This window comes from Opisthorchis viverrini (genome assembly GCF_000715545.1).
Source record: "Opisthorchis viverrini unplaced genomic scaffold opera_v5_103, whole genome shotgun sequence".
Taxonomy (NCBI): Eukaryota; Metazoa; Platyhelminthes; class Trematoda; order Opisthorchiida; family Opisthorchiidae; genus Opisthorchis; species Opisthorchis viverrini.
The window spans coordinates 805741-817786 of NW_008751758.1; the positions used below are offsets into that span (position 1 = coordinate 805741).

Consider the following 12046-nt stretch of genomic DNA (forward strand, 5'->3'; position numbering starts at 1 on the left):
ATGAGACTCGCGAATGACCGCTGCAAGCGCGAGCGAAATCAGAAGAGAGAGTCGAAGCACGTGACCACGCTTGTAATTTGTGAAATTGTACAATTGCGCGTTTTTGTAGTTCTTTGTATTCAAGCAAAAAACGATTGTGTAATTGACGAAACACGTAGTGTTATAATGGAAGTAAAATAAACGTACAAAACGCCACCAGGTCATAGCGTCATGGTCATGGGGTCACACAAAGCGTAAGTGGGAATGATAAATGAAAGGATTCGCAAAGTGGTTAAGCGGTAACAGGAATCACAGGAACATGCTGTTCAGCGAAACTGTGGAGGCTTACCGGCGTCGCTGTCTTGGAGTCGGGCATAATAGGTCTTTGGAAGAGTGAGATGATGGCAACACGCAAGCCGGAACACAAGCTGCATAGAAAGGTAGTGAATTTTGTGGGAAGCACAGAAACACACAAATGGCAAGGATAATTGACGGTTTATTGGGGATTTGGTTTAAACATGCGCACTCCTGTATTATTAGAGACGATTCTGGCCTGCAACCTGCTCCACTGTTGTCGGGGGCGGTTGGGGATCCAACAAAAGTTGATGCGAGTGCATAAGAGACCGGGTCGGTGGGCAGGCTCAGCACACTGTCATACGGAGCGGAGATTCCTCGACCGCTACCCGCGCATGCGTCAACGGCAACCGATCCGCATGCTTGCCCAAGGAGTTTACCTCGCTTGAATCTAGCGATCAAGTGACTTCCAGAGCGCTGGTTGCTGCAGGCTGGTGAAGAAAAGAAAGATCCGCTCGGCAGGTATCAGTGGTCGATTTTAGGGATTTGGGTGGTGAAGTTTTGGCAAAATACCTTTGCATTTGGGTGAAAGCAGCTTTCGCCCTCACAGTTTGGAGTTTTCAGATAGATGGGAGGGGGGTTTGAGAAGTTTGTAGACGTATATCATCGTTTGCATCCTTGAATCGCTTTATTATTGAGCAATGTGACGATGGTTTCGACTTTCGGAGTCATCGAATTGTATAGACGGTGTCAAGCAGGTCACTTGCCGTCAAGAGAGCAGCTTTGTGAGCTCGGGCGTGATGTGATCGGGATCATTGTACATTAGGACCTAGTAACAGCAATCCAAACGCTGAAAAATCTCGGAGACAAGCGCGTCGACGGAAAGTAAACCTTTTTTAAGATTTAACGGATCATATTTTGCGTCAGGAGTCAGAAGACAACCAATTGTTTGTATGCTTTTGGAAGGAAGCTATTTTGCTTTTTATCTTCTGCATCTTCTGTAAGAAGGAGTGAAGAAGGCTGGCATCGGTTAGTAGTGCTACAAGTCTTAAGTTACTCGGAGCGCTACTTCGGCCAGCTCCGAAGAATGTTTCGACTAATAGCTAAGCCTTTTGTTTGCAAGATTGGTGGCTTTTTCATTTGATTGGGGGATGTTTGTTTGGGGATCACGAGGTGTAATATTACAGTTTTCATCTGAACCGTACCGGGAGCGTCTCAGCTTCAACCTTGGTTGCTATTGTGTTCAGGTATTTTAGATAGATTCGTGGAATGGCATGTCGGTGGCAGTACGTGGACAAGAACAATAAGCTGGTTGAGGTAAGAACTGCACGGACAGAATAAGATAAGGAAACGGGCCTTAACTTATCAGGGACACAAACTTCACACTCTAACCGGATAGTGAACATCACAGCAGAGTCCATTTACCACGTGAGCAGGAGTGCTGGGATTCAGTGTCTGAGTATCAGACCCTTAGTTTACGCGGGGGTGCTAATATGGTTAAATATAAGATGACTGCAATTTACTGTGAGGAGGACGGAAATGTTGTTTCTTGTGAGCTACAGGAGAAGAATCTGGGACTAGAAAGCCGTTGCGGGACTGGTACTGGCAAGCTTAGGCTTCAATAAAGCCCAGTCAAATAGAAAGGAGTCAGTGCAGCTGCTGACGAAGCGCTCTAAATAAGCAATCAATTAGTGCGCAAGAATTACTCACAACGCTGCGGATGTTCTAGGGTCCAAAAATATTTTACGGCACCTTACTTTGGGATTTTTGTTCCACAACACAGAACTATTATGTATGTAAAAATGCTTTCATACGTCAGATACATAACAGGACTCTGAGACAGGGCACTCTGAGACACTTTTATATGCCTGTCATGTAGGTTTGGGCCTTGTCCAACTCGTTGTTTATGTTGCCGAAGTGCTGACAGTTATCGTCACTTCCACAATCATGCTTATACTATCCGAAAAGACGAGCTACTGAGACAGCCACTCTTGATAGGAGATAATGGGAATGGTCTAGCTGAAGACTCTGAGGTTTGATATATCCCACTGTCCCGGAAGGAACAGCTTTCAACGCACATCCAAATAACATACATAACCACAATGCCACGAGACCCGCCTTTGTCCTCTAAATGCCAGTTGGACTCTGAATCCCCATAATCCGTCCCCTCAGTGCACCTCGTCTGTCAGTCTACATTTGTGCTATCCGGTTGACCGTTTCGGTCCCTACCCATCCCTGAATATCCACCAAACCTCTTCGTACCGTGTCCGTTCCTTCCGCATATTTTCTTTTCAACGATGTGAAAGGCTGCATGGGTGACATCCCTTACTCCGAAAAAAAGCATTTTCTGCACGATGCTGACCCACGAACTCCGCCTTCCCCAATGGAGGAAAGAGAAATCTAAAATAAATGCAGCTTTTTCGAACGTCTGTGCTGCTGTCTTAAGCCTGCCCTGATTGCAATATACATACCGTGCAGTGCCCCAATCCAAAACATTATTTATAGCAGAGTAAAACTGCTAACGCAGAACCATTAAATACAGCGCAATCAATGTAACTCGTTTCGCAATCCCTTCATACTTTACTCAAGATTGCAACTGGTACACTTCGAATTCACCTCGTCGTCCGAACACGCAACAGTATCAGGCACCTCAGGTTCTATTCAATTTATTAGCCATGAATGCTCCAGACTGCATTAGGCAACCACAATTCAGCTGATGCACGTCGCTCGTATTCATATGTACCCATACCCGTTCGCACTGACCTCATATATGCTATTCCTACTCGAAATTCAACTACCGTTTTTGAAGTCAGGCAGTGCCACCTTACTACATCAGTTGTAAATTTTGACCGCCCTCGGCCGCCTGGTATTTCGGGCCGCTTATATCATAGTGTCCACCGGCAGGCCTTTTTGACACCGTACCCTATTTTGAGTCCCTAATATAGACACGATTATCCCATTGTCTTGTTTGAATGGCAACAGTGAACCACGACCCAAGGGCATCCTTGATCTACGTTGTTCTTAATTTGTCACAATGCCTTGGGCAGTCCTAATTTCATTAACGGCTCCATCCTCTTCCTACTGTATAGCAACGACGTCTTTGGCGCTATGTCCCATATTAAACCCTTCATTTTTGCGGACGATATAAAAATCACTTACACATTTTCCTCCTCTGTTACTCTTGATTTTCGCCAGATCACACGAGACTTAGAGTGTGACTCGCTGGTCAAGAGCCCATAGCCTAAGCTTCTCTTCTTCCAAGTGCCATATGACTTCTCGCCGCTGCTCTGCCCAAGCTGATACGTTCACAATTAATGAGAACCCCGCCACGCATTCCACAGAGATCATTGCCCTTGGCCCCAGGTACTCTTGTACCTTAAGCTTTTCTCAGTAAGTCCATTACCAGGTCGCCCGGGTACGTCGGCTCTCCTCTTTAATATTATTCTCCTTTCATCTTCGATAGCAGTGTTTAGGAAGCTGGTGTTCGTTTCCATTACTTTCTCACCTTCTCCCCTACGTCATGGTACTGTCCAACTCACGTAATAAGTTTCACATAAACTGGTCCATCACCTCAGGAGTCCACTCCCGTCAGTCCTTATACGTTTGATTTCCATAACCACATCACCTCTTTGCATGCTCATGCCAGTTCGGTCATGACCTCTTGTAACTCAATATCAAATATTGGCAAACGCAACCCCCGTGTCTGACCGCTAGTCCACTAAGCACAACTCCACCCCTATCTTGTCCCATTTAACCACTCGTTGTCGCCAACCTAGTTGTGGTAAACTTTAGGTTTTTCTCTCCATTAGCGTTAATATTAAATAGTTTTAACCGCGGATGGAGGTGCTAACATGCAAAGAATAAAAGAGGCGGAGAACTTGCAACTGACTCATAGGACCAGTAAGTAAGGTTCATTACGCGTCGGAAAAGGGCGGAGAACAACTGACTCAAAAGAACAGTAAGTAAGGTTCATTACGCGTCGGAAAAGTAATCTATTTGACAGGAAGAGAAGCGATTAGGTAGAAGCGGAAATTCAAGCTGTGGGACGAGCTTTGTTTCGACTAATCAAAAAAAGAGAAACTGAGGAAATTCCGTGAAACTGGTCTGCGTTTTGTGGCATTTTACTCTGCTTGCCTTCTTCCTGCCCGCTCTCATCACTTCAACTGTCTCTCTAATGTGACCGAATTCGCTTGCCCTTTGGACGTCGTAAAGGAGAAAGAGTACTGGAAGTGGAGCACAGTGATGCGACTGTGCAATTAATTTGTAATTTGAGAATATTTTGGCCTCAAAAGCATTACAGAAATCAACCCGGCCGGGTGATAATATCGTCTTTCCAAAAGAGTCCTGTGAAGGACATATGTTCAAGTTTACCGGCAAAAGCTGTCGAGGTTATCTAAATCTGATGGGACGTGATGCAACGGAATATATTATTAACTGGGAGTCCCTACATCCACTCTGTTTTCTACTGAACTCCGGAAGCCAACCAACTTCGAATGTGAGTGAAGGACAAACATTTCTGGAAGAATGTATACAAAAACTTTGAGTAAAAAGGAGCTCGATTAAGACTCCTCACCCAGGAATGAAACCGAATTCAAAGCTATTCACAGCAAGTGGATGTGTATTATGACGTAATGAACAGAAGTCATGCTGGTGCCAGCTGATCTATCATTTGAAAAGATCATTGGATATGATATCATGCAAAGATGTATTACACAGAAGAGGAAGGATTGGTGTAAGTAATTATCACAACAGTGGGCAAAATGCATGGACAATGAGTAGGCCAAAATAGCCGAAATTTAAACAATAAATCGGGCTTCGTGAAGGGCTCACAAAATTATTTATAGGTAAAACATGCCAGTCACTTGTGATTCATGCACGTTGAACCGATTGTCGTGCACCAGCGCCTCGAGATTTCTCGTATTGGTCAGCCATTCGCGCGCACGATAGGCGGCCAAGTGGGAATAGTATGTAGGGGCCGGATAAGACACGCTCCGAGAGCAGCGCATATACGTGTGACAAAGATAGTAAGTGAACGCCTGCAATGCATCTGAACTCCAATCAGAATCGTCATACAACACATGGTAGTGTGCTGGCCTTGAAGTTCCCTGAAGATCAACAGTCGGGAATAAGAACTAACTGAGTCAATGGAAATATGTGTTACGAATGGAATCGGATAGTTTCGGATGTTAAGAAAAAATTACTATGCTACCTTCTTATTCAACCTAGTCAGGAAATATTGGGCATGGAAACACCGATCCTAAAAATAGCCACAGAACAACTGGTGAGCGTGCAGTGATTACGCTACCAAGAATATAAGTCCCGATCCACTGGACACCTTGCTCCGAATAAGATGCAAATGGTATATACTGCTTGGTGTTTTGATTATATTAACACAGACCTCGTTTGTGATTCCAGTTTGCCAGATTGTAGTCTTTATTTCAGATCAACAAATGTGTTGCCGACAGGGCCCATGCTGTAAGACGCAAAATTTACAAAGTTTACCAGATGTAATGACTCCCAAATAGAGAGAATATCTCGACTAGCGAAAAAAAGACTCATGCCTAGAAAGATTCGGTAGTCTGCTGAAGACAGTCAATTAACTCGTTTCGAATCCTGCGAACAGTCAGGGGAATATACTCCCATTGAGTACGACGAGTACCTTATTCACCCAAGAACTACCACCGTATGAAGCAAGGCATTTTGTGAACCGGCAAGAAATCAAGTTTATACTCACTCAGGATATTGAGGATTTCTTGCGGTCAAAGAAATCATCCGGGATATACCAGGAACGCTTGTAGCTCAAACCCACAACCTTTAAAAATTCTTATAATTATGGAACGATAGTCTGTGGGAGGAGCAACTGATCGATTTTTGGTCACGATACCTGAATTTCACCAGAAATTATCAAATACACTAGATGTGTCAATGCTTTTCGTGTTATTTCCGTCGTTCTTTTTTAAGCCAAATAAGCCCTGGCAAAATGTGCGCAACGTTTTTCAACCAAGTGAAAAATCATTTCAGCTCTCACGTTCAGAATCGTTGTGTTTTGGAAGTTCAGTAGTCTTTTTCAAGAGCAATATCTAAGAGGGAGGACCCAATTTCTGTTTGTCGGTTGCACAAACTATGATATCAGTGTTAGCAAAGGAAAGATACGGTAGGGCAACATGAGCTCTTGTGCCAAATTTTACATATCGTTAGTCGTTTTTAAACCTGGCCTTTCGTAGAAGGGTTTCCTATCAAACCTATGGCGGTATACCTGTACTGTACAATCCAAGTTTATTTTGAAAGAATAAGTGAACCCCACTAAACATGTGCATTCAATACTCGAAGGCCTAACAACGGATAGACTAGCACACCTGAATTCCCTCTGCCGAACAGAGATAAAAGTCGAATTCCACATGATGTACCACTTCCTTGTCGACAACCGTCCCCGGCTCAACGTTGCCAGATTTATTGGTTCTGAAAGTGATAATCGTAAGAAGCAGGTGGTAAACAAACAGCATAAACAATCACATTCATGAAAACAATAGAAAGTTCCGTATACTGTTAAACCAAGTTTGACAAAAAACTTAGTGGTGAGAAGCTGTTAGGAGCTGCTTCAATTTAATTTCACTTTGGTAAAAATGGCCAGAAAACGTAAACCCAAGGCAGAAACATCATGGTTTGTGGCTTCTTAGCAGATCGGACGGGATGGAAGAGAGTCGGTTCAGTACGCGGTTTAAAAGCTCATTAACACTAGAATATACGAACCGACTGAAGATCTACATTTTCTCCAGGCCATTATTTACCCCGAACTGACTGATCTTGCATTTCGTTGAGGGGATTTCTGATTCGATGTACAAGAGACGGGGATTTGGCCTATGTCGGTTGCGCATTCAAGCACGAACAACTCAAGTGAAAAAAACAACTGAACGAAAAGCCAGACTTGAACTCAACCTCTCTCCTTGAACTCAAGGATTAAATGGAAAATACTCTCCGCTTTTCGATGGAAATTGGTGTATATAGGTATGTAAATTCAGTCGAAAGTAAAACAAGTTAGTGGTATTTTCATATTGGAACAACAAGGAATCGAGTGAGGATCCGGTTGGACAAACCAGGCACTTCTTTCAAAGTTGTGGAATCCTCCCATGCCAATTTAGGAGGTATCTAGTCAAAGGTGAACGTGTTGACTAAAGAACAAAAAATATAGACATGCGAAGCGACATGATATGCTTCTGTGAGCAGGTTGAGCAAAAAACCACGACTGTCATCCAAATAACACGGTAGACAACATCCTCCGCAAGTTGACATTCCATGTATAAGCGAATGCCTGAGAACACAGTGGTTTGTTGCGACGACCATGGCCTCGATAGTGTAGTAGTGTCATATCGTTGAACATGGGGCTTGTGAAGGCAGCATAGCGACAGCCAAACTGTTCCGGCATCACCCCTTTGGTTCATCGAAGTAAGATCCGCATGAAAGTTCCATGTGTGTAGTTCGGGTGTGATAGTATATACTATACTATAGTATATATACTATATATCTACTATCAGGAAGGTCAGCTTCCTGAAAGCAACCACTGAATGCCCGGAATCTACGGGGACTCTCAGCTCCGCTGGGTGTTGACCAGACAGACAACGCCCCCTCAGTATGCAGCGCGTCACAGCCTTGCATCGAACCCAGACAGCTCGAGTCAGCGTTGATCAACGTCAGACAACGCCTCCGCAATATGCAGCACGTCGCTGCCTCGTACCAAAGCCAGACCGCGCGCGTCAGCATTGGACCGAGTTCAGACAGTGTACTTCCAATAAAAAGCTTGAGGCCGTTGTGCTTTTCGCACTCGCGCTATCGCACCCACTTTGTTGGAATATAACTACTGTGTTCCCTTCCGTGAGCCTTTTTCTCTCCGACACTAGGCACTGGAGCGGGTCAGCAGCAGATACCACAGATTGACGAATCAGCAGACATAACATCTACTATATATACTATCATACTACATACTATATATACTATAGTATATACTATGGGACAAATCGTGCTTATCAAAAATGACCGCACTCTAGAACGGCAAGGCCTACAAAAGCAACATTCTTTTGATAATACTATAGCAAACTAAGGTGAGAAGTTCTGGAAGTTTTAAACTATAAATGTAATACGCATGAGCTACATTCATTCGGCATTCGATCTATGCACGGCGTGATCGTTCAAGTGTTTATTTGAAATTCGTGCATCCGAACCTTGGTTACTGTCTAAAGTTGCTGGCCTGAAGTTCAATGAACGCAAAATCTAGTTTTGAATATGCGCTTAAAACACTCATCTCCTTCGGTTGTGCCCTACGTGAAGCACCTTCATAGCTATGCCCTGTGAATTCCAGTTTACTCTATGGTGACCACGTAACCAGCGTGAGGATGACCAGTTGATTCCGCAAACGCTTGATCGCATTCCATTCCTACGTAGACCGGCCTATTCAAGGGCAAACTCATCCAACGTTCGTACTGTCCGGCTCAAAAAACTGTCGAAACAAGTGTGTCAGATGGTCAGAGACTTAACGACCCTATTTTATGACCTAATCTGACCAAGTGATTATGTGCAAATAGGTGTCATATATGTGCTAGTCTGATCTGAAATCATCGCTACGTGAGCACAGCTTATTGCGGCATGTCCGGTAATACTTATGCAAATCCCGATCCAGCTGATCGTGGCATGTACTTATGTGCCATTAACAAATGAGGAAGTTTAGAATACGGTGAAACACTGGTGTGTGGTCGGCATAAATCCGAAATAGAATCTCGAATTGGAGACTTTGAAGGCTGAAGGGAATTAAAACTCACTCTATAGGTTGAATGAAAAGTGAGCTAATTTATGTACCAGCAAAATGGTTACCCCGGACGAATATCAGTTGGAAGTAACGCGGCCATATCACAGCACTTACCTGTCAGCGCGTTAGCTGCAAAGTCTGTGTGCACTAAATCCTCAACACTGTAACGACCGGACAAATATCTGACTTACTGCAACCCTTCGGTCAAATTCGACAGCACACCTAAAGAAAAATTTCTGTGGTGGGAACATGGAGTTTTCACTTCAGTCAAATCAGCTAATCGGGCTCTCTACACTGAAATAATTTTTTGGGGGAACTAATCAGGTCATAAAACGGACGAATACATTTAAATTTTATTTAGAACCGAGCGATTCAGAATCAATGCATTAAGTAAAATAGGAAAATCCTAACAATACCTTTAAACCTGCCTGATTTGGATATATTCCGCTGGCATTTACAACGTCTCCCTTAAAATTCGGTTTGTCAAAGGCAGACAGCGTAGGAACTTACGGAAATCTATGCTGCTAATAGCTGAACGAAATTCAGTTACTCCATCCCAGCGACTGTAATCTGAAGAACTTGCTTATTATACCATACCCAGGCATAGACATTAAAATCTAACGTAGACACAGTCTGCTGAACCACCATCTTTATGTTTGTTGAACCAGTTTTGGACAAAACCCAAACATGTCAGTCGCTAATTAGAGGACAAATGTTTATATCATCCGAAACTGATTAACGGCAGTCACTACGCCAAATGGGCAATCTGTTGAGTTCCGGAAGATCTGAAAAGGGATCCCGCACAATACATGTTCACTCTGTCACCACACATGTATCCTCTCAACAACGAAAACNCTGAACCCCCATCTTTATGTTTGTTAAACCAGTTTTGGACAAAACCCAAACAGGTCAGTCGCTAATTAGAGGACAAATGTTTATATCATCCGAAACTGATTAACGGCAGTCACTACGCCAAATGGGCAATCTGTTGAGTTCCGGAAGATCTGAAAAGGGATCCCGCACAATACATGTTCACTCTGTCACCACACATGTATCCTCTCAACAACGAAAACAACCTGAATGTCCTTCTGACTCATTCTCAAGGCATTCGAAGCTGTGGAGCGCCCCATGTATATTGAAAGTTGTGTTAGATGCGCCTGTAGTGTGTCATGTGAAGTTCATGCACGAATCTTTGAGACTTGGGTCACTTTTCCTAATATGAGACATTCGCGACAGATGAGGATCTGCAAACCTCGGGTCGCGTTCGCCAATTTGAGACACCTATGGAGTCAAAGAGCTATACCCCTGAATCTCAAGAGACGAGTGTATCAGGCTACAGTGCGAGCTATTTTGTTTTGTGTGGCTATGCGACTTCGCCTGTTTGTCTGAATGAGTGTCTGGAGGTGTGGAATGATTGTAGTAGGCTAGCACCAAGTTCCTACCTCGTCGCTTTCTATTCTTTTCTTCACAATGAGCCTTTGAAATTAATAACCGTTGTGCGGCAGCGAAGCCTCATTGTTGAACACTGATGTCATCCTCATCATGTCGATGATGATGGTGACCATTCCCCAAAATTACCTGAGAAGCGTCCCATGATGCAGTTCAGGTACGAAGAAACTCTCGAATGCGCACTGCTGATGATTCTCAATAAAAAGTGCTTCTCAGTTGTTTATCATAGACTGGCTTCACTTGCAGGATAAAATCTCCACTGAAAAACTCCAGATCTCCTCACGCTATCAACAGCCTACGAGTACTTCGTAGGAACAATAAAGTTCACTCGGTAAGTAAAACTTCTGTTTGAAAAACCGTCACTCCAGAAGTCAGTCAACAAATAACCAATTGGTGTAGACTCCATGATTGAAGAATGATTAGCACTATATCCGAGACTGGCTTGCAGGATAAAATCTCCACTGAAAAACTCCAGATCTCCTCACGCTATCAACAGCCTACGAGTACTTCGTAGGAACAATAAAGTTCACTCGGTAAGTAAAACTTCTGTTTGAAAAACCGTCACTCCAGAAGCCAGTCAACAAATAACCAATTGGTGTAGACTCCATGATTGAAGAATGATTAGCACTATATCCTGTCCAACTGCAAGCTAACCACACTGCTGATCAGCCGCTCATGACCGAACGGTTAGGTGCTCGAACTACTGGCTGGGAGGTCGCCTTTAGGAACTTGTTAGACGCTCACTGCTGCTGATTCCAAATAAGGATAAACTCAACTGAGTAGTTTGTTTACGGAAAATGCAGATGAATGTAGATAGCGTATGTCAAAACTGTAAGTTCTCCAGGAAAGAGCGAAAGCTTTTCTGAAGTACACTGGCCCACCCCTGTGAAGCGTTTCCTGTTGAAATGAAATTTCCCACAGCTTTAGCGTGCATATTAATGTGTTTCTTGAAAAAGGCTTCTTTCAGCCTACATGAGGACGGAAGGTTGTTTGCACAATGCAACGAGGCGAGCAAAACCTACTGCTTTTCTGGCATAAATCGTAGGTGGTGCCTTTTCTTGACGACAATGTAGGTGATCCCAGGTTCATATCCTTGAGAGAGATTAAAACAAGCGCGCTGGATGGCCGGTAGCTCTGTGTTGAGTACTTCTGAAAATTGTCCATCTGACACTCCATCTCGATAGAACATCAGCTTTGAAGGAAACCGATTGTTGACGCGGTGGTAACACTGTAAAATTCGTTAATAAAAAAGGGGTTAGAACAGCACTATTGTTCTAAAGAACAATGAATATTTCAGAACAACGATCGAACGAATGATATTTTAAAGAAAGTGTGAGGTCCTTTGATCAAGTTATTGGGTTTTACTCGATTATTTGGACTACTCTGTAAAGCCAACGTCAGCTATTGTAACAGGGCACTCAATGGCAGTAGGGTGGCACGGTAGTTGGCTTGAAGAGTTTTCAGTCATTCATTTCACTTCACCTGATCCGGTGTTGATCGTTTTCTCTGGCGATAAGTCCATGTAGC

At 43.6% G+C, this 12046-nt stretch overlaps 1 protein-coding gene across 1 annotated transcript in view; it reads right to left on the bottom strand.

Annotated features, from left to right (window-relative positions):
• Positions 1 to 5111: 5111 nt before the first annotated feature.
• T265_13773 (hypothetical protein) overlaps positions 5112 to 12046 on the bottom strand; it is a gene marked incomplete at both ends in the record, with an annotated part of 77566 nt that continues 70631 nt past the window's right edge. Inside the window, 3 exons of the mRNA XM_009170458.1 lie at positions 5112 to 5378; positions 6630 to 6732; positions 11542 to 11747. Coding sequence (XP_009168722.1) covers positions 5112 to 5378; positions 6630 to 6732; positions 11542 to 11747 — 576 coding nt within the window. The remainder of the gene's footprint in view (positions 5379 to 6629; positions 6733 to 11541; positions 11748 to 12046) is intronic.